The following is a 24,375-nucleotide window of genomic DNA, read 5'->3' as shown; positions in this document are numbered from 1 at the left end:
TGAAAGATGTCGTGAAGTGTGTGAATTTTGTGCATCTTCAAAGGATTCCTGAAAGATGTGGAAGCGGAGTATGGGGATATATCTTACCACAGTACAGTTCGTTGGCGGAGTCGGGGAAAAGTTCTTTATGTTTTCTTTGCCATTAGTGAGGAAATACCCATTTCGAAATGAAAGGGGGAGAAATGCGTTGTCTGAAAGATATAAAATGAATATCAGACCTGGCGTTCCTAGCTGACATAACTATGCATCTGAATAATTTAAATCTGTCATTGCAGGGCAAAGGGCAGCTAATCGTTGACATGCATGCGACCAGATCAAAGTGTTCATGGAAAAGTTACGTTTATTTGAGAGACAGATGAGTAATGGACATCTAACGTTCTTCAATCATCTTGCTTCTTTAAAACTACCTGAAGGTACTACTTTCGGCAATTACCAAGCAAACTTAAAGCAGCTCATCACGTCGTTTGAAACACGATTCCGCGACCTCACTAGTTTGGAAATGGAACTTAAGGTGTTCAGCACTCCTTTTTCAGTTTCCACCGATGACTTGTCATCGTCACTTCAATTGGAGATTATTGATTTGCAAAATTCAACTTTGTTGAAAGAGAGGTACTACAACACGTTGTATTTGTCACGATGGTAGTGTTCATTACAGAAAAAACATTTCCCAAACTTCACAACAATGCCGCTCAGATCATGTGCATGTTTGGATCTACGTTTTGATGTGAGCAGCTTTTCTGAGCAATGAAAACAGTTATAAAGTAAGGAATGATCGCTTCTTCAGGATGCAACAACGAAGACCATCCTCCGCATTAACGCTGCGAACACTTTGACGCCTGATATTTCCGATCTTGCAATGAAAAGAAAATTTCAAACTACAGAGGCCCAATAAATTTAGTATGCAATTTCTTGTAAAACATTTGTTTCTTATTTATTTCCTGAAGATCGTATTTCCTGGTGTAGCACATCACCACGTCTTAGCAGCTAAGAGTGTGAGGTTGTCGATCTTGTAAGACGCAGCTGGCAGATCAAAACCCTTGCCTTGCGCCTGCCTCAGCCAGCCGTGCCACGTGCCGGAGTGCCGGCCCACTTGACTGGTCACAGCGAGCGACGCGGCTCCCTGGAGCAGGGAGCGCTCCGCGGCTCACAACGGAGCCCACGAGCTGGAACAGCCTGTTATACACTAAATGGCAATATTGCTGCTGACTTATTCAAAATCAATTCAGAACCGTTAATTTTATTATGCTGTGGATGATCATCCATGTACATAATTATGTTAGTTCTTGCTCCTAGAACAACAATTGTCCTTTACTACCTTTCACTGGAGACGGGATTTGTGGCTCCTTGTCTGACAAGTATGATACACTACATACCTTGACAACTGTTTCAATATTAGTTTCACTTGTTAGGCACGTATTGTCCTCATTGTACTCCTCATGTACATTGTTTGCACAGTCTAGTGTATGCGACACTGCACTTTCCATTGGCTCACCTTGCATAAATACCACTTCTTTCTAGCTCTGCTAAATTCCTTGGGCTCCTTTCTTACCAAATGTCAACTTCGGCAACTGTTGTACGTATAACGCAATGCTTGCTTCGTTTATCGTTGCCATTCCTCTGCTTTTGTATCAACATCACTAGCACTGCTGGGAATTACTCGTCGATTAAGCAGTTCAATTACATTCCGTAGCCTCATGCCGCGCTCACCATTTCCATTAGCAGCCAATATTGTGGCAGCACGGTAGACAATACGTGAGGCATCACGGCCTTTTGCGACCTTGAAATCAAGGTGTTTCTCGTCTGAAACACTTTTAATGGACTTTCATCACTTTTGTTCCAAATGCCTCATTTATAGGTCTTCACATTTTGTATTTAATCAGTATACAAGAATAAAATGTGTTAAATGTCCAATTACCGAACAGGAAACCTCGAGATACGTATTGTGCAGTGTGAAAAGACTGACTGCGTGTGAACCAAAAGTCTACTAGAAGCTACAAAATCACGAGGAGAGATAAAATACTCACCGTTTTCCGATCACTGCCTCCGAATTTATACGTATGCACTTAAGGGTGTTTCTCTTGGCATTCAGGAAGTATTTCAAATCGTCGTCGTCTAAAGTTGTGTACACAAAGTCAACCTCTACTAGTCGCGGGCACCCGTCACCCAAAGGTCGCAGCACAGGAATGGGTTCCTTCAAGTTCATTGCCACCTCCAGCACACGGAGGTCCTGCAGGCGTGACACTGCCTCCGAAAATTTCTCAGACTTCAGCAGTTCGTTGGATATCCTTAGTGTGCGTATTCTGGAGCACTTCTCAACTAAGTTTTCCAGCACCTGCAACCAAACAACAATTTCTGTACTGTACAAATGCCTCCAAACAAATGAATGGAAAACCTTGAGAGGAAAGGAAGTCAATTACCAGCTGTTTAAATGGACACTTTCTGTCAGTTCTGAAGCATACAATCAATTTCCAACAATAAAAGTCACACTGTAGCCTGACAGATAGACGGGTCCAGAGAAGGGAAGTAAGCCACACATTTCACAACCACTCTTGTTAGGTAAGAACAGGATGCAGCACCATCTAGCCGTCTAGTGAATCCCATGGCATTTCTCACTGTGAATGTCGCAACTGCTCCCTTCCCACTTCTCTATGTGCAATGCAAGTAATTGTTGTTCTTGAGTGGCTTCAGGACAATAAACCTCAATTTTATTTCTCTGTTAACTGACTACATACCCTCCCACTAACTGTAACCATGTTACTAAATTTTACTCAGAAAAAGTGCAGAATCAGAATGGAAACTTATCTGAATTCCACAGTTCAGATGACAGTTGTCAGGGGTGGGCATAAAATGATTACTGGCTCCTATCACCCAAAACTTTAGAGAAAACCTTGGTTCACTTGAACATAAGTTCCCCAATCAAATTGTAATCATCAGTGGAGACTTTAATCAGCCAACAATTAATTGGAAAAATTACAGTTTTCTTAGTGGTGGGTGTGGTAAGACATCCTGTGAAGCTTTATTAAATGTATTCTCTAAAACTACCTAGAACAGATAGTTAGGAAGACCACTTACAATGGCAACAAATTGGCCTGACCTCTTTGAGGATGTCCACATCAAATATGGTATCACTGACCATGATGCAGTTGTGACAACAATGATGACCAAAGAACAAAGGACAACTAAAACAAACAAAAAGATATATATGTTCAGTAAACTAGATGAAACATAGGTAGTGTCATACCTCAATAAAGAATTTGAAACTTTCAGCACAGTGCAGGAGCATCTAAAGGAAATCTGGCTCAAGTTTAAAAGAATAGTCGATCATGCACTGGATAGATATGTACCCCGTAGAACAGTTCATAACGGAAGGGACCCTCCATGGTAAACAGTTACTATTCAGAAACTTCTAAAAAAAAAACGGAAGTTATTGCATAATACGTGTAAAACAAAATGTAGGGCCATAGATAGAGAGATGCTGATTGAAATGTGTTTAACTATCAAGAGAGCAAGGCATGATGCTTTCAAAGACTACGTTAGCAGAATACTGTCAAATGACAATTCACTGAACCCAAAGAAATTCTAGTCATATGTAAAGGCTGTTAGTGGCACCAAAGTTAGTGTCCAGTCCCTAGCCAATGAGATAGGAACTGAAATTGAGGGTAGCAAAGCAAAAGCTGAACTCTGTTTTTAAACATTCCTTTTCAAAGGAAAACCCGGGAGAATTGCCCAAATTTAATCCTCTGAAAAGATGAATGAAATGAGTATTAGTGTCAGTGGTGTTGAGAAATGGCTAAAAGTATTAAAAGTAAACAAGACTCCAGGCCCCAACAGAATCCCTGTCAGATTCTATACTGAATTTGTGGCTGACTTAGCCCCTCTTCTAACTGTAATCCATCATAGACACCTTGAACAAAAAGCCATACCCAGTTCTTGGAAAAAGGCACAGGTCACACCCGTCTACAAGAAGGTTAGTAGAAGTGATCCACAAAATTACAGTCCAATATCCTTGACATCAATTTGTTGTAGAATCTTATATTCTGAGCCCAAAAATGATGAGGTATCTTGAACAGAATGACTTTTGAGCTCAAACATAATGAGCTATCTTTAACAGTATGACCTTTCCAATGCCAAAAAGCACGGATTTCGAAAACACTGATCATGTCAAACCCAACTCACATTTTTCTCACATGGAAAAGCTTCGGATCAAGGCATCAGGTATATGCAGTATTTCTTGATTTAGTAAAAGCATTTGACTCAGTATCACACCTACACTTATTGTCAAAAGTATGATCATATGCAGTATCGAGGGAAATTTGTGACTGGACTGAGAACCTTTCGATAGGGAGGACACAGCATGTTATCTTGGACGGAGAGTCGTTGTCAGATGTAGAAATAACTTCAGGTGTGCCCCAGTCAAGTGTGTTGGGACCCTTATTGCTCATATTGTATATTAATGACCCTGTAGACAATATTAGTAGCAAAATCAGGCTTTTTGCACAGGATCCAATTATCTATAATGAAGTACTATCTGAAAGAGGTTGCATAAATATTCTGTCAGTTCTTGATGAGATTTCAACGTGGTGCAGAGATTGACAACTTGCTATAAATGTTCAGAAATGTAAAATTTTGCACTTCACAAAACAACGATAATAGCCACTATTGGAATCTGCCACCTCATACAAATACCTGGGTATAACACTTTGAAGGGATATGAAATTGAGTGATCACATAGGTTGTCATAGTGTCAAGCAGGTGGTAGACTTCAGTTTATTGGTAGAATATTGGGGAAGGGCACTCCGTCTACAAAAGAGATTGCTTACAAATCGCTTGAGAGACCCATCCTAGAATATTGCTCAAGTGTGTGGGATCTGTACCAGATAGGACTAACAGGAGATATTGAACAGATACAGAGAAAGGCAGCACGAGTGGTCACAGGGTTGTTTAATCTGTAGGAGAGTGTCACAAAGATATTGAAGGAACTGACCTGGAAGACTCTTGAAGATAGGTGTAAACTTTCCAGAGAAAGTTATATTGACAAAGTTTCAAGAACCAGCTTTAAATGATGACTCTAGGGATCTGTTACCACCCCCTATGTATCCTTGACTTAGTAATCGTGAGGATAAGATTAGAATAATTACTGCACGCACAGAGGCATTCAAACAACCATTCTTCCCACACTCGACACGCGAATTGAACAGAAAGAACCCCTATTTACTTGTGCTATGGGACATACCCTCTGCCATGCATCTCATGGTGACTTGCAGAGTGTAGATGTAGAACAAGGAAAGGTTTTCAGTACTCAAAAGTATTGATTTTGATGAATGGCGCTGTATTTAACGGATCTTATAAAGTTGTCTTAAGCTTCAATATTAAACAATGAAAAATCCAGGATGGAATGTAACATTATTAGAGAAAGAAGGTTGCTACTCAGAGGAGATACTGAGTTGCAATAGGCACAACAAAAAGATTCACACAATTAGAGCTGTCGGCCATTAAGGCATTTCTCACACACACACACACACACACACACACACACACACACACACACACACACACACAAACGCAACTTGCACACACATCTGCAGTCTCAGATAGCTGAAACCACACTGGCGAGAAGTTGCAAGGATCAAAATAGAGAATAATTAATAAATATATGAATATTACTGTGGGTAGCAGGTTAGTGGGCAGATAAGTGGGATTAAGGGGGATGGCAGATGTGACTGGATAAGGTGCATTTAGTGGGTGTGAACAGGGATAGAATGGAGAAAGTGTAGGGGGTGGGGAGATAGGTAGAGATACAAGATCATGTGACGCCGGAAAGGTGCGGGAGATCATAAGCAAAAACACGGGAACTGACGCAGGGAGAGTGACTAGTTTGAAAGTATAGGATTAATTATATCGGCGGCAGTAATGTGGGGCAGAAGATGCTGCACCAACAATAAGCGTGGTCTTGAGGCCATCTGAAGCGCGCAGCCGAGACGGTTGATACAGTGTGGCTCGTAAGTAGAGTGTGCAGTGCGGTCCGTAAGGCAACAAGAGAAACACAGGAAAGAAAACAAAGAAGGATGGACATTGAGTGTAGCGACGCGAAAGAAAGTAGTGACAAAGGAAAACAGAGCAGGGTTAGGATTGAAGAAAAGCCGTCAAGCAAAAATCAAACAGTGGGAAATCCAGGATGGAATGTAACAATATTAGAAAAGGAAAGTTGCTACTCACCATATGGTGGAGATGCTGAGTCGCGATAGGCATAACAAAAAGATTCACTCACACACACACACACACACACACACACACACACGCACGCACGCACGCACGCACGCACGCACGCAAGCAAACGCAACTTGCACACACGTCTGCAGTCTCAGATAACTGAAACCACACTGCAAGCAGCAGCACCAGTGTATGATGGGAGTGGCGAGTGGTGACTGGGTGGGGGTAAGGAGGAGGCTGGGGTGGGGAGGTGGAGGTATAGTACGGTGGGGGTGGCAGACAGTCAAGTGCTGCAATTTAGACGGAGGGCAGGAGAGAAGGTGCGGAGGGGGGGAGGGGTAAGTGGCGGAAAGGAGAGAAAGAAAAAGAAATTAAAAGACTGGGTGTGGCGGTGAAATGACGGCAGTGTAGTGCTGGAATGGGAACAGGGATGGGGCTCGATGTGTGAGGACAGTGACTAACGAAGGCTGAGACTGGGAGGGTTACGGAAACATAGGATGTATTGCAGGGAAAGTTCCCACCTGTGCAATTCAGAAAAGCTGGTGGGAAGGATCCACATGGCACAGGCTGTGAAGCAGTCATTGAGGTGAGGGATATCATGTTTGGCAGCACATTCAGCAACAGGGTGGTCCACTTGTTTCTTGGCCACAGTTTGTCAGTGGCCATTCGTGCGGACAGACAGCTTGTCGGTTGTCGTGCCTACATAAAATGCAGCACAGTGGTTGCAGCTTAGCTTGTAAATCACATGACTGGTTTCACAGGTAGCCCTGCCTTTGATGGGATAGGTGATGTTAGTGACCTGACTGGAGTAGGTGGTGGTAGGAGGGCAGGAGAGAAATCACTCACTCTCCTTTGTAGACTGATTGCACTTTCCCCATATTCTACCAATAAACCAAAGCCTATCACCTGCTTTACCCACAACTGAGTCTATGCAATCATTCCATTTCGTATCCCTACAAAGTGTTACACCCAGGTATTTGTGTGAGTTGGCACATTCAAACAGAGACCTGTGGTTTTTAAACATTGTTTTCTTATAAACTTCTCTGTAGTCTGAGTAGCTGCTATTTTGTCATTCTCAAAATTTGTTATGTCGGTAATCTGTTTCAATGTGGGGCAGTTAGCAGGTGTGGTGTTCTAGAGCTGCTTGGAATATTGGGTTTGAGTCAATCACTAATCCACAAGAGGGGCCAAAACTGAAAAGTGGGTCCCTGAGGCACCTGAAGAGGCCAGAATAACAATGAGAAACAAGAAAAGGAAGAGAGGAAATGAGAAACATGTAAACCAAGAAGATTATGCAACTGGAATGTTTTACGAACAACAGAGGTGAGTCACAGTTCAAATATAACTGAAATTTTTGGGATGTTTCTTGGTACTATTTGGAGGAAAGTAGAATACAGATACTAACATACAATCAACAGGAAGGAATATATATACTGATTAATTGTAAAAAGTATCCTTAATTTTCATTATCAGATGTAATTATTTCACGAATAAAAACTTCTGGCTGAAATGACGTGATTGTAGCCTACTTTTTAAATAGGCATGTAGTTAATCAGTACTTAAAAGTTCCAGCAATTAAGTAAGAGAGGTAGTCAGTGCATAGATTCCATGTATGGATCTGCAAGTAAAACTGTAATTTACTGATCTTCACAAAAAAATTGTAATAAAATCAATGTGATAACTAAAGTAATTAATTGTATATCAAAATGTTCAGCAAGAAGCACACCTACTGTTCTACAATTTTCATACTATTAAGGGGTAACATTTTTTAGTCAGAGCAGTGTAGGCTTACTAAAAATTATTTAATGTTTTTCCAGGCATTCACAGGTGAGTTACCTTAATCAGAGCACTACCACTCAAAAGCAAAATAGTATGTGGCTGAAAAATGGGCTAACCACATCTAAAATCAATTAAAACAGAGTGAAGAGGGACGAGGCAACTGGCAAAGGAGGTGGCGTTGAGAGCCCCCCCCCCCTCCCCCCCCCCCCCCCCCCCCAGGCCTGGCACGTGGTGGGAGATGACTCGACCCCAGCCACACTGCCATGCCCCACAATATTCCTGGGTGCATTACGTGTTCCCACCTCTCACCACATGAATATACATCCAGCATAGTCAAACACGATCATCTGATGGACCAGTGGTACGGTGTGGAGAGGTATAATGTTGCATGAGTGTACTGATCTCCAAATCTCTGAACATGGTACACTCACAGTTTTTGAGGGCACATGTTGCTTTCCAAGGTAGCAACATGTCCCCCTTTTTTACTACCAGAGATGGGCAAACTCGTTCATCCTTGGGAACTAGTTCACTGCTAATCGTTCTTTTTTGGGAACCGTTCATTTTTACTCGTTCACCATTCATTTGTCCTTGGTATATGATTCTTATGAAAAACTGAAAACTAGTAGTGTAGGTGACTGAAGGATGGAGGGCACCAAGAGGGGGCACTTGCCTCTCCCCTGGAGTACAGAGTTTTTATTCATTACAGAATTCTTACACACTTTTAGAAGTAATTTCTGTGATTCTGCAGAACCTCTTGTTTAGCCAACTGTAGCATTGTGTGGCTGATCGCAGGGAAATAATATAGGGTGGAGCACGGAAAACCGGCCCCGAGTACAAACTGCTCACCAATTACGGACAATGTGTTGCCCGTAATGAGCAGATACAACAAACAGACAAACATCTATTAATTAGGCAGTGAAGAAATAACAAGCTAATGCAAACAACAATGGCAAAACAATCGATGATGTGTAGAGAGGTTTCCCAACTTAATAGATCACAAGTGTTTTGTATAAAATTCTTCGTTTCGACTTCCACTACATAGCTATGCTAAGTTGTAAACAATAATCATTTACACCCTACATATACTTCACGTTGGCTCTGAGTTCGTAGGTGAAGTAGACTTTATGGAAGCATAAAATAAAATGTGGTTTTCTCATCATACTTGCATCACACGCTTAGTAAAAATTAGGTTTTTATGTTGCATTATTAAAGTTAATGCAGCAATAATAATAATATTAATAATAATAATAAAGTTCGCAGTAATAAAGTTTTTGGTTTGAAAGCTCCTTCTGAACAAATGTTTTTGAGATAATAAGTAAATACAATTTTATGGCAATCTATGTCTTTTCGAATGGAAAGGCACCGCTTTTCCTACTGAGCCAAAATGACCAACAACCCACTTTTTTTCCCTTCAAAGAAACCAAACTAGCAGGTAATGCAAATTGGAAACAACCAAACTTAAAAATAATTAGAGCCTTCCTAAATGTAATGTTTTGTATATGAAAGACACGCGAAAATCGTTTTATATGAACTTTCTTACACTAAAAATTAAGCAAATTATTGAAAGTTAGTTGCTAAGTCAAGTCGATGAAACCAAAAAATATATGAATAACAAAAAAAACTTGCCTTGTTATAAGTATGTCTTCTGCTGTTCATAGATGTAATGAAGTGAGTTTAAATGCCCTTTTGTTACCTGGAAAGATGTACCTATTACATACAATGTAATTTTTATGTAATTTACGTAACTATAAAATACTTTTTGATTACCGGTCGTGGATGCTGAATAGCCAGACCCAAATGCAAGAACAGTTTGGAACACATGTAAAATGGGTGAGCGCAGTGAACGAAATGAACAACTGGATACTGAACTAATTAGGAGCAGTCGGCAGTGGAACTGAGACAGGTGGTCCTGCGAAGAACGACGAGTGGGGCCGAGGGAGGCCGAGACTGAGACGAGCACGCGACCGAGGCCGCAACGAGAACTGCCGAAGAGACCGCCGCGACAGAAGTGAACTAGTCAACTATGAACCGATCGTTCATCGTTCCCAGGAACTATAAGTAGACTGCTGCCACCAAAGTGAACTATGAACCAATCGTTCCTTGGAATTTGTTCCTCGGTCCTTTCGTTCCTCTTGGTGAACTGTTCCTTTGCACCCGTTCGTTCGCGAACTACCCATCTCTACTCACTACTGTGTCAATGAAAGACGGTAGTGTGGGAACCTTAATTTAAGGTAGAAGTGATAGGGGAAAGACCAAATACTGTGTGCGCATTTTTTTTTTATTTATGCGCAGATGTTAAACACAAATGTAAGCAACGTACAGCCACAAGGTGCAATGGAGGATGAGTGTTTTACTGGTGGGAAGGAGCCACCTACATTCTGATGTCGTAACTCAGCGGTGGTGTGGACACCAAAGAAGAAGAGGGTGGAATGACAATAGCTTAAAAAAAAAAAAAGATTGTATGGAATACTTCTTGACTTTGGAATACTAATGATCCATCTGTTGACAAGATTGGTTTATTAAAAGCTTAAATGTGAATGTTTAAGCAATATGTTGAAAGTATTTTGGGAACTGTTAAATACAGAAAGATTCTAAAAAGAAGTCGTTACTTGGTTTCATAGCTAGTGTGTAGCAAACACAATCTTCCATTACCACATCATATTCCTGCAGATGGTGAAGAAGTTCAATATAGCAACGAGTGGCACTGCATAGCAGGAATATTTCAAGGTACAGGAGGAACAGGTAATTACTAACTTACGATTGACAGATCACATTCACAGAACTGGTACCCTAGTTAAATAGTCGCGTGCATCGAATACCAGATGTAACTTTCGAAGATCAACATTTTTGTGACACTGTACTCCTTCCTCATCTGCATCTTTTCAGATGTATTTTGCCCCAGATTTCATTTTTATGGATGACCACATCAAACCGCGCAAGTGAATGTGCTCGCCGAATGAGTGGATATTCGGTGATCAAACTGGCCTGTATGTTCCCCCAACCTATATCCCAACCCTTGTAAGAACCACGTCTTACCTTTTGTAATGTCCCAGGGCTATCACAAATCATGGCGACTTCAGTGAAATTATTGTCTTTCAGTGAATGTGTCATTTCTATTTGTCTCATTGGGTGTTTCTTTCAGTTACCTTCTGTAATACACTGTAGCAGTTCTTTCTACATACGGTCCAAGTTTCATCGAGGTATTTTGCTTGGAAATGACACACAATGCGAAAGTTACCTCTGTACTGAAGTATTGCGCACACCAGTATACGAGGCGCATTCAATAAGTAATGCAGCACTTTTTTCTTGGCCAGTTTCAGTTGAAGAAGTGCTTAATTTGTTGTGGGACATTATGGAATGTTCCCACATCAGCCCCTATAGTTCTGATAGATGGCAGCGCTATTTGTAGCCTTCAAAAATGGCGTCCATAACGGAGGTGTGTTCCAAGCAGAGAGCTGTCACTAAGTTTTTTTGACAGAAAACCATAGCATCACAGATATACACAGGCACTTGCAGAATGCCTACCGAGACTCGGCACTGAACAAAAGCACGGCAAGTCACTAGGCAAAGCATCTGTCATCATTGCAACAAGGTCACACAAACCTGTCCAGTCTCCCATGTACCAGCTGGCCACACACAGCTGTGACTCCCACAATGTTGGAACATGGAGACACTCTCATTTGAGTTGATGAAAGGACCACAATCAAACCCCTGACTGCACAACTGGACATCTCTGCTGGTAGGGCTCACAGACACATCCACTAGTTCGGTTTTCTCACCACCAAATAGAAGACCATAAAGAGCAATGAAGGACCATCCGTACGGAATTGCTTGCTCACTACGAGGCTGTTTGTGAAAATTTTTTGTCAAATATTGTCATAGGAGATGTAACACGATTTCGTAACTCCGAACCAGAAACAAATCAGCAATCCACAGTGTTGCAACTCACCAACTCTCCCCCAAATAAAAAGTTCAAAGCCCCATCCTCAGCCAGTAAAGTCACGGTGACAGTCTTCTGGGACACTCAAGGGTTACGTACGGTGCAATGTTAACTCTGAAGTGAATTGGCTACCCTGAAGAAATTGAAAAAATGAGTTCACCGTGTTCCTCATCACAAAAATGCAAACAAACTTCTCCTTTTCCTTGACATCGCAAGGCCTCTGTCACAAAACTTCGTGGGACTGTTCTTCCTCATCCACCATACAGCCCGGATCTCGAACCTTCTGACTTTCATCTGTTTGCCCCAATAAAGGACGCACACCAAGGGAAGCAGTATGTGGACAATGGGGAGGTTATTGATGCAGCCAGGCCTTAGCTGCACGGTCAAACATTAGAGTGGTACCATTCGGTTGGTTGTTTTCGGGAAGGAGACCAGACAGCGAGGTCATCGGTCTCATCGGATTAGGGAAGGACGGGGGAGGAAGACGGCCGTGCCCTTTGAAAGGAACCATCCCGGCATTTGCCTGGAGCGATTTAGGGAAATCACGGAAAACCCAAATCAGGATGGCCGGACGCGGGATTGAACCGTCGTCCTCCCGAATGCGAGTCCAGTGTCTGTGGTACCATTCGGGCTTACAGCCTTACACTAAGGTAGTGTAAGGCTGTCGCATTGAATGGAAATTATGTTGAAAATTGGGGTTTTGTAGCTAAAAGAGAGAGGAATAATACTTTGGAATAAAACAGGGAATTGCAATTTTGTATAAAACCAATCTGCTGTCAAGAAAAAATGCATTGCATTACTTACTGAACACCCCTCGTACATTACATAATGCAGCACGGTTTCATGCCCATATGCTAAGTGATCCCAAGTATCCGGACACCTGGCTGAAAACGACTTACAAGTTCGTGGCGACCTCCATCGGTAATGCTGGAATTCAATACGGTGTTGGTCCACCCTTACCCTTGATGACAGCTTCCATCCTCATAGGCATACGTTCAATCAGGTGCTGGAATGTTTCTTGGGGAATGGCAGCCCATTCTACATGGAGTGCTGCATTGAGGAGAGGTATCGATGTCTGTCGATGAAGCCTGGCACGAAGTCGGCGTTCCAAAACATCCCACAGGTGTTCTATAGAATTCAGGTCAGGACTCTGTGCAGACCAGTCCATTACAGGGATGTTATTGTCATGTAACCACTCCACTACAGACCGTGCATTATGAACGGGCGCTGTATCATGTTGAAAGATGCAATCGCCATCTCTGAATTGGTCTTCAACAGTATGAAGTATGAAGGTGCTTAAATCATCGATGTACGTCTGTGCTGTGATAGTACCATGCAAAACAAGGGGTGCAAGCCCCCTCCATCAAAAACACGACCACACCATAACATCACCGCCTACGAATTTTACTGTTGGCATTACACATGCTGGCAGATGACGTTAACTGGGCATTCACAAAACCCACGCGCTGCCATCAGATCGCCACATTCTGTACCGTGATTCGTCACTCTACATATCGTTTTTGCACTGTTCAATCGTCCAATGTTTACACTCCTTACACAGAGCGAGGCATCGTTTGGCATTTACCGGCGTGATGTGTGACTTATGAGCAGCCACTCGACTGTGAAATTCAAGTTTTCTGACCTACTGCCTAACTGTCATAGTACTTGCAGTGGATGCTGATGCAGTCTGGAATTCCTGTGTGATGGTCTTGATAAATGTTTGCCTATTACACATTATGACCCTCTTCAACTGTCGGTGGTCTCGGTTAGTCAGTAGACGAGGTTGGCCAGTACGCTTTTGTGCTGTGCGAGTCAGTCCCTTCACGTTTCCACATCACTATCACATCAGAAACAGTGGACCTAGGGATGTTTAGGACTGTGGAAATCTCGCATACAGATGTATGACAAGTGATACCCGATCACCCGACCACGTTCAAAGTCCGTGAGTTCCGCGGAGAGCCCCATTCTGCTCTCTTATGATTTCTAACGACTACTTAGGTCACTGACATGGAGTACCTGGCAGGATAATGCACCTAATATGCAAAACATATGTTTTTGGAGGTATCCGGATACTTTTGATCACATAGTGTATATCCTTAAAGCAATCAGCAGCACCTAAGCTTTAAGAGCACACCTGGTGCCTTTCATCATGCTCAATCAAGTTAAAGAAGAAACAGATATATTGTGAAGTATAATAGTTATATCCCCGATATCATCTAGTCAGTGGGCAACAAATATACATACAGTTAAGAAGCCAACTGGATCACTTAGGATTCATGGTGATTTTAGGTCTACCAGTAGTGCTCAAGCAATTGTTTTTCAAAGACAGACCCACTGATGCCTGCTTTCAGCTGCCTGGAAATGATCACTGAAAGAGTTTCTTGTGATTAATATGTCATTCGGCATGTAACATTAGAACAGACTGCCATTTGGGGCTGCAAGTGCTTCCGTGATATCTGAAAGATACCTTGAGCAACTCACCCAAGGTATCCCCAACTTCACAACCTACAAATATTATTCAAGCAGCTACAAATCCTTAGCCTGTGATGTCCCATTGGTAAATGTAGTTCCTTTGAGCCAACTGTAAAGCACCTGGCACATGTACTATATAAAGAAAGGCTCACACCCACACAAAACAACGGACATAATCACCGATTTATCTGCTCCTAAGAACGAGGAAGAACTACAGTTGTACCTGAGCAAAATATATTATTACACAAAATTTATTCCCAATGCAACCTGCATACCCCACCATCCACTTAATATACAATGAAGTGCCAAAGAAACTGGTACAGGCAAGCCTATTCAAATACAGAGATATGTAAACATGCAGAATATGGTGCTGCGGTAAGGCAGTAAGTGCCTATATAAGACAGCAAGTGTCTGGTGCAGTTGGTGGATTGGTTACTGCTGTTACAATGGCAGGTTATCAATATATAAGTGGGTTTGAACGTGGTGTTACAGACGGTGCGCCAGCGATAGGACACAGCATCTCCGAGGTAGCGATGAAGTGGGGATTTTCCCGCACGACCATTTCACAAGTGAACTGTGAATATCAGGCCAGAAAAAGATCCTGCAAGAACAGGACCAACGACAACTGAAGAGTGGTTCAACGTGACAGAAGTGTAACCCTTCCACAAATTGCTGCAGATTTCAATGCTGGGCCATCAACAAGTTTCAGCCTGTGAACCATTCGACAAAACATCAACGATATGGGCTTTCAGAGCCAAAAGCCCACTTGTATACCCTTGTTGACTGCACGACACAAAGCTTTACACCTCGCCTGTGCCTGTCAACACAGACATAGAACTGTTGACGACTGGAAACATGTTGCCTGATTGCACGCATCTTGTTTCACACTGTATCAAGTGGATGGATGTGTATGTGTATGGAGACAACCTCATGAATCCATGGAGCCTGCATGTCAGTAGGGGACTGTTCAAGTTTGTGGAGGCTCTGAAATGGTGTGAGGTGTGTTGGAGAGATATGGGACCCGATACATCTAGACGGGACTCTGACAGGTGACACGTGCATAAGCATCCTGTCTGATCACCTGCATCTATTATTTCCATCATGGATTTCGACGGACTTGGGCAATTCCAGCTGGACAATGCAACATCACACATGTCCAGGATTGCTACAGCGTGGCTCCAGGGACACACTTCTGAATTTAGACACTTTTGCTGGCCACCAAACTCTGAACACATGAACATTATTGAGCATATCTGGGACGCCTTGCAACATGCTGTTCAGATGAGATCTCTACACCCTCATATGGTTACGGATTTATGGACAGCTTTGCAGGATTCAAGGTGTTAATTCCCTCCAGCACTACTTCGGATGTTAGTCGAGTCCATGCCACATCGTGTTGCGGCAGATTTGTGTGCTTGTGGGGGTGCCCTACACAATTTAGGCAGGTATATCAGTTTCTTTGGCTCTTCAGTGTATTATTCAAGCGGCTCCAAGTCCTTAGCCTGTGTTGTCCCACCGATAAATGTAGTTCCTTTGAGCCAAGTGCCAAGCACATGTATTACATAAAGAAGGGCTCACGTTCATGCAGAACCATGGATGCAATCACCAATTTAATCGCACCAAAGAACCAGAAAGAACAAGTGGGCAAAATATATTATTGTGCAAAATTTATTCCAAATGCAGCCCACATTTCCCATCCATTTAATCTATATATAAAAAAGTATAAAATGCTTCCTTGCAGTTTAAAAAAGCCTGAGGTTGTCCCCGTGTTCCATCACGACAAATGCTTAGCACTAGCCACTGATGCATCAGATTGTGGCATTTGTGTCACGTTGTCCCACAAATATGCCAATGTCATGGAACAGCCCTTTGTGATTGCATCTCAAACATTAAATGCACCACAGGGGAATTCCTCAAAAATTGAGAAAGGGGGCACTGACTACCCAGTATGGTGTCAGGAAGATTCACATATATCTCTACAGTATTAATTTTCATCATATCACTGATCACAAGCCCCTCATTTTGCTGTTAAGTCCCCATTTGAAACTTCCCAATAGATGCAGTGTTTGACAGGAATGAAACACTGTGTTCTGCTTTAGACACAAATCAGTGACACACCCTCAACGAATTTATGACTACAGTACACAAAGTAGCAGCAAAAACAAGCCATTACCCCCTGCTCTGCAAGGTGTTTTCTGCAGCAAAAACAAGCCATTACCCCCTACTCTGCAAGGTGTTTTCTGCTGTACAGCAGTGTGCGATTTGTGCTTTTACCAGTGGGGGGGATGTCTTTGGGGGTTAATATAATTATATATCTCATTAACTTGGACCGTGGCATTAATCGTGGTTAAACAGTTATTTATAAATAGATGTTAATGCCAAAACTCACTATTCACACATATGCACCATCAGAAAAGCCATCCCTTGTTATATCTTTAAAAGTACATTATAGGTAAAGCTTATTTACAAAATCATCTACATACAGGTATACGAGGGGAATTCAAAAAGTAAAGGCACATTTGTGAAAAGCTGTACTTATTCTGATAGAAAACTGAAACTTGCGTTATTTTTCTACGTAACCTCCCTGGAGTCCAATGGAGTTTTCCCAACATTTTACGAGTTTTTTTTTTTTTTAATTTCATCAGAAAATACGCTTATCGGTTGCATATGTAACCAATTTTGCACCGCAGCAATGACTTCTTCATCACTTTCAAATCTTCTTCCCTTTAGTGCTTCCGTTAACGGTCCAAAAATGTGAAAATCGCTTGGAGCCAGGTTTGGACTGTACAGTGGATGTTCCAGAACCTCGAATCTCAACTCCTTTATTGCTGTCCATTTGGCAGAATGTGTGCGAGTGTTATCTTGTTGCAGGATGACACCTCTTCACAGTTTTCCACGACGTTTGGATCTGATTGCAGGTTTTAGTTTCATACGCAACACATCACATCCACCATACAATACAGACCTGGCTCTAAAGCCTCGTTTACACTGGGGCGACGTCTTGCAACATTGTGACACGCTACGGAAATGTGGCGTGCGTCGTCTTGTCATTTAGTTCTAAATGTTTTGAAATGCTTAACTACTACATAACACTTTTTCAAAATTAATAAGCAAACATGTTAGTAGTATTAATAGTAAACTTTCAGTGTTCGGCTCCACAAATTTAAATTATATGTAAAAGTTTTACTCCAGTGCTTGGGAAATAAACATTCCAGGTTGGGATGCATAAACTAAAACCAGAGGAGGGGATGGTCTGATGCAGAGGGGGGGAAATCCCCCCCCCTGCAAATCACACACTGCTGTACAGTGAGGTTGGCCACAGCTGCCTAAGGGCACCAACCCGGAATGCCACACCTATATTTCATTACGGCAATATCTTAACGTCACTGATGGTGTCAATTCTCTAAGGCAGGTGGTAGTTCCTCCCATGCTCCACCCCACATACTGAAGGTCCTCCTCACTGCACATGGTGAATGCACAGAATGAAGGTAATTGTGCAGCGTAACATGTACCGGTCTGGCATTGACACCAGCACAGGACACACTGTGCAGAATGTCCTGACCTATGCCCACATTCAATCAGCCACAGAACAGCACTACAACTCCTGGCCACAACCTGACCCTATACATTTTGATGAGTAAGTTCACAATAATCAATATATGTGACATAAATGGCCATACCTTTTGACTCCACTGACTTAGAAGCTAACATTTATTATAACACCAAAGGACTGTAGACCTTAGTATGTAACATATATTTCAACTTGCTACATCAGCCAGTTCCTGAGAAAAATGGGTCTTAATAGAGGGACGGACAGACAGACAGATGATCAGTCTGATAAATGAGAATTTTGTTTCATTTCCATGATATATAATTACAGATTTACAGTTTTCAGATTTTTTTTTTTTTTTTTTAAGTTGTACTGGGATATATTGCTTTCTGACAAATTTCATGATTCTGGGCCAGTGTGAAGTACCCTATGGGTTTTGATGAGAAAGGCTGCAATCATCAAAATATGTGACCTAAATGGCTGTAGCTTTTTGTTGCATTGACTTAGAAACATACATTTTATTACAGCGCCAAGAACCTATAGATTTGAGTCGTTGTTGTTGTTGTGGTCTTCAGTCCAGAGACTGGTTTGATACAGCTCTCCGTGTTACCCTATCCTGTGCATGCTTCTCCATCTCCCAGCACCTACTGCAACCTACATCCTTCTGCATCTGTTTAGTGTATTCATCTCTTGGTCTCCCTCTACGATTTTTACCCTCCATGCTTCCGTTCAATACTAAACTGGAGATCCCTCGATGCCTCAGAACATACCCCACCAACCAATCCCTTCTTTTAGTCAAGTTCTGCCACAAATTTCTCTTCTCCCCAATTATATTGAATACTTCCTCATTCGTTATGTGATCTACCCATCTAATCTTCAGCATTTCGAAAGATTCTATTCGCTTCTTGTCTAAACTATTTATTGTCCACGTTTCACTTCCATACACGGCTGCACCCCATACAAATACTTTCAGAAATGACTTCCTGACACTTAAATCTATACTCCATGTTAATAAATTTCTCTTCTTCAGAAAAGCTTTCCTTGCCATTGCCAGTCTGCATTTTATATCCTCCCTACGTCGACCATCATCAGTTATTTTGCTCCCCAAATAGCAAAACTCCTTTATTAGTTTAAGTGTCTCATTTCCTAATCTAATTCCCTCAGCATCACCCGACTTTATTCGACTACATTCCATTATCCTCGTTTTGTTTTTGTTGATGTTTATCTTATACCCTCCTTTCAAGACACTGTCCATTCCATTCAACTGCTCTTCCAAGTCCTTTGCTCTCTCTGACAAAATTACAATGTCATCGGCGAACCTCAAAGTTTTTATTTCTTCTCCATGGGTATTAATACCTACCCCAAATTTTTCTTTTGTTTCCTTTACTGCTTGCTCAATATACAGATTGAATAACATCAGGGATAGGCTACAAACCTGTCTCACTCCCTTCCCAACCACTGCTTCCCTTTCATGTCCCTCGACTCTTATAACTGCCATCTGGTTTCTGTACAAATTGTAAATAGCCTTTCGCTCCCTGTATTTTACCCCTGCCACCTTCAGAATTTGAAAGAAAGTATTCCAGTGAACATTGTCAAAAGCTTTCTCTAAGTCTACAAATGCTAGAAACGTAGGTTTGCCTTTTCTTAATCTATTTTCTAAGATAAGACATAGGGTCAGTATTGCCTCATGTGTTCCAATATTGACTCTGTATATACTCTATATACTCCTTCCACCTTTCTGCTTTCCATTCTTTGCTTAGAACTGGGTTTCCATCTGAGCTCTTGATATTCATGGAAGTGGTTCTCTTTTCTCAAAAGGTCTCTTTAATTTTCCTTTAGGCAGTATCTATCTTCCCGTAGTGATATACGCCTCTACATCCTTACATTTGTCCTCTAGCCATCCCTGTTTAGCTATTTTGCACTTCCTGCCGATCTCATTTTTGAGATGTTTGTATTCCTTTTTGCCTGCTTCTTTTACTGTATTTGAGCATGTGACATAAATTTCAATTTGATATGTCTACCTGCTCCTGAGAAAAAGGGGACTTAACTGATGTACGAACAGACGGAGTCATATAAGAAATATAATTTCTTTCGTATGATATAATTACAAATTTACTGTTTTCAGATATTTTTATTTAGCTCTACTTTGAAACATTCCTTTCTGCCAAATTTCGCAATCAAGGCTAATGGAAAGTAGTCTATAGGGTTTGACAAGTATCTTCGTGAGTAACAAAATATCTACATCTACATCAATACTCTGCAAACCACCCAACGGTGTGTGGCAGAGGGCACTTTACGTGCCACTGTTATTACCTCCCTTTCCTGTTCCAATCACGTATGGTTCACGGGAAGAACGACTGCCGGAAAGCCTCTGTTCGCGCTCGAATCTCTCTCATTTTACATTCGTGATCTCCTCGGGAGGTATAAGTACGGGGAAGCAATATATGCCATACCTCATCCAGAAATGCACCCTCTCGAAACCTGGACAGCAAGCTACACCGAGATGCAGAGTGCCTCTCTTGCAGAGTCTGCCACTTGAGTTTGCTAACATCTCTAATGCTATCACACTTACAAAACAACTCTGTGACAAAACGCGCCGCTCTTCTTTACCTCCTCTGTCAACCCGACCTCGTAAGGATCCTACACTAATGAGCAATACTCAAGTATAGGTCAAACGAGTGTTTTGTAAGCCACCTCCTTTGTTGATGGACTACATTTTCTAAGGACTCTCCCAATGAATCTCAACCTGGCACCCGCCTTACCAACAATTAATTTTATATGATCATTCCACTTCAAATCGTTCCCTACACATACTCCCAGATATTTTACAGAAGTAACTTCTACCAGTGTTTGTTCCGCTGTCATATAACTATACAATAAAGGATCCTTCTTTCTATGTATTCACGACACATTACATTTGTCTATGTTAGGGTCAGTTGCCACTCCCTGCACCAAGTGCCTATCTGCTGCAGATCTTTCTACATTTCGCTGCAATTTTCTAATGCTGCAACTTCTCTGTATACTACAGCATCATCTGCGAAAAGCCGCACGGAACTTCCGACGCTATCTACTAGCTCATTTATATATATTGTGAAAAGCAATGGTCCCATAACATTCCCCTGTGTCACGCCAAAGGTTACTTTAACGTCTGTAGACGTCTCTCCATTGTTCTGTTTGCTAAAAACTCTTCAATGCAGCCACACACCTGGTCTGATATTCTGTAGGCTCTTACTTTGTTTATCAGGCGACAGTGCGGAACTGTATCGAAATATGTGACATACATGGCCGTATCTTTTTACTGCATCAACTTACAAGCTTCAATTTTTTACATCACCAAGGGACCATAGGTCTTAGTGCAAGACAGAAATTTCAACTTTATATGTCTACACTTTCCTGAGAAAAAGCACCTTTAACCATCAGATAGACAACAAGACAATCCTATAAGGGTTCCATTTCTACCGACTGAGGCACGGAACCCTAAAAAGGGAAACAAAAGATAGAGCTTCCAATATTCACCATCAGCACTGTACACTTACCGAGTAGCTGAGCTTCTGTGCGGCGTGCAGGCGCAGCGTGAACAGTCTGCGACACCTGTTGTAGAGCGCACGGAAGACACGGGATTTGGCAGGGCGAAACACTCGTACATTACGCAAGTTCGGGAGATCGCAGAAAGTCCGTATTGCCTCCCCGTCAGTCTTTACGCCCTTCCACGTGTCGTCATCATAATCACTGCTGTACCTGTCACACAGTAATATGCTGACAGCGGATTCCTTAACAGTGTAATGAACCTAGTTTCCCCATAACTTGCACAAGTTAACCATAATTTTTGATTCCGTATAAATGTTGTCCAGATTTGGGTTAATTTTCTGACTTAAATCACATATTTCTCATCTGTAGGTATATTTGAATGTATCTTCTTGCCAAAAAAACTATTTTCCTATTAATATATTTTTATTATTCATACTGATCTTTTTCGTAATATCAATCTTGTACCACGAAAATTAGTAATCACATTTGTCAACTTAAAAGATCTAAAACAAATTTCCAATAGATATAAGATTGTTATGCTTCTTCATGCAAACAAAATTTCTGTCTTCAGTTATAATTTTTCTAATTTTACTATCAAAAATGAAATCTATTCTATAAAATAACAGGAAGCTTCTATTTCTCACATCATCAAAATCTTCAGCCATTGTTATTAACCATGAAGGCTATAATTCTTCGCTTAAATAATTATTTTCAGAAAACAATGTATAAATTAAATCTAAAAAACAATTTCAATTAAGACAGCTGCATTAATTCTAATTTAGACTATAACCTGTTCTAGAGGGTGCCGGAAGATGGACTCTCGATACACAACGTATTTTTGACATCAAGAGGAAACACAGCTGCTTCAGTCAGCATTAGGTAGTGTTAAGACAGTGAAAGGTGTGTTTAGCATCCACCAAGTTTGGCGCCTGCTGTTCTCTGATCATTTATGGTCTTTGTATGGCTGAAGCAAGTTGCTCAATGTGCATTTGAAAAGTATCATATATGTGATAGTAAATTATGTTTCAAGTACATGCAAATAAAAGAAGAAAATGATTAAAAGTGAAACAATATTCCAGCGACTTGTCATTTCTGCAAATATAATGCATTCTCTCTCCCATATATTTTGACGTTGTTTAAATTACGAGACAGTTATTACTGTAACAATTGCGCTCCATAATATATCGAAAATAAGTAAAAGGTATTTGCATTGTACAATGGAGACTCTAGCTTGTGGGAAAGACAGCTTCTCTTCAAAATGTCAACACTCTGCACCACCCTATATTTAGATTCATCTACATCTACATGGTCACTCTGCAATTCACACTTAAGTGCCGGGTAGAGGGTTCATCAAACCATTTTCATACTACTACTGTACCACTCTCGAATGGCGCGTGGGGAAAAGGAACACCTAAATCTTTCCGTTCGAGCTCTGATTTCTCTTATTTTATTATGATGATCATTTCTCCCTACGTAGGTGGGTGTCAACAAAATATTTTCGCATTCGGAAGAGAAAGCTGGTGATTGAAATTTCGTAAATAGATCTAGCCACAAAGAAAACCGCCTTTGTTTGAGTGACTGCCACCCCCAACTCGCGTATCATATCAGTGACATTCCCACTCCTATTGCACAGTAACACAAAATGAGCTGCCCTTCTTTGCACTTTTTTGATGTCCTCCGTCAATCCTACCTGGTAAGGATCCCACACAGGCAATATTCCAGCAGAGGATGGACAAGTGTAATGTAGGCTGTCTCTTTAGTGGGTTTGTTGCATCTTTTAAGTCTCAATAATCAAAGTTACATCACACGTTAAACCAGAAGCAAACGAGACAGAAAAACTAAACACTAACAAACACAGACAGAAATAAAAAAAGAAAAGAAAAGAAATTGGAAGGATCAACATGACCATTAACTTCCAGAACCACTGGCTCCTTCACATGGCAACAAAAAGAAAGGCTCTTAAAAGTTATTTGCAAAGCCAATGAGATTTATGTGATAGCCAGCACAATCACATTGAGGAGATGGCTACAACAACATACACTAAGTGATCAAAAGTATCTGGACACCCCGAAAAACATACTTTTTTCACATTAGGTGCACTGTGCTGTCACCTACTGCCAGGTACTCCATATCAGTGATCTCAGTAGTCATTAGACATCGTGACAGAGCAGAATGGGGTGCTCCATGGAACTCACGGACTTCAAACATGGTAAGGTGATCGGGTATCACTTGTATCATATGTCTGTATGCGAGATTTCCACAGTCCTAAACATCCCTAGGTCCACTGTTTCCAATGTGATAATGAAGTGGAAATGTGAAGGGACACGTACAGCACCGAAGCGTACAGGCTGACCTCATATACTGACTGGCACAGACCACCGACAGTTGATGAGGGTTGTAAGGTGTAATAGGCAAACATCTATTCAGACCATCACACAGGAATTCCAGACTGCATCAGGATCCACTGCAAGTACTATGACAGTTAGCCAGGAGGTGAGAAAACTTAGATTTCATCATCGAACAGCTGCTCATAAGCCACACATCATGCCGGTAAATGCCAAACGATGCCTCGCTTGGTGTAAGGAGTGTAAACAATGGACGATTGAAAAGTGGAAAAATGTTGTGTGGAGTGACAAATCACGGTGCACAATGTGGTGATCCAATGGCAGGGTGTGGGTATGGCGAATGCCCGGTTAACATTGTATGACAGCATGTGTGGTGCCAACAGTAAAATTTGGAGGCAGTGGTGTTATGGTGTGGTCGTGTTTTTGATGGAGGGGGCTTGCACCCCAGGTTGTTTTGCATGGCACTATCACAGCACATGCCTACATTCATGTTTTACGCACCTTATTGCGTCCCACTGTTGAAGAGCAATCCGGGGATGGCAATTGTATCT

At 41.6% G+C, this 24,375-nt stretch overlaps 1 protein-coding gene across 1 annotated transcript in view; it reads right to left on the bottom strand.

Annotated features, from left to right (window-relative positions):
- The window catches only part of LOC126428213 (uncharacterized), a 129,495-nt gene that overhangs the window by 71,503 nt on the left and 33,617 nt on the right, over positions 1 to 24,375 (bottom strand). The window contains exons 3-4 of the mRNA XM_050090129.1: positions 21,488 to 21,689; positions 2,025 to 2,332 (exon numbers count right to left, since the gene is read on the bottom strand). Coding sequence (XP_049946086.1) covers positions 2,025 to 2,332; positions 21,488 to 21,689 — 510 coding nt within the window. The remainder of the gene's footprint in view (positions 1 to 2,024; positions 2,333 to 21,487; positions 21,690 to 24,375) is intronic.

Source organism: Schistocerca serialis, chromosome 12, assembly GCF_023864345.2.
Source record: "Schistocerca serialis cubense isolate TAMUIC-IGC-003099 chromosome 12, iqSchSeri2.2, whole genome shotgun sequence".
Taxonomy (NCBI): Eukaryota; Metazoa; Arthropoda; class Insecta; order Orthoptera; family Acrididae; genus Schistocerca; species Schistocerca serialis.
The sequence above is the reverse complement of the archived record's forward strand: the minus strand, read 5'-3'. Positions and strand labels throughout refer to the sequence as shown.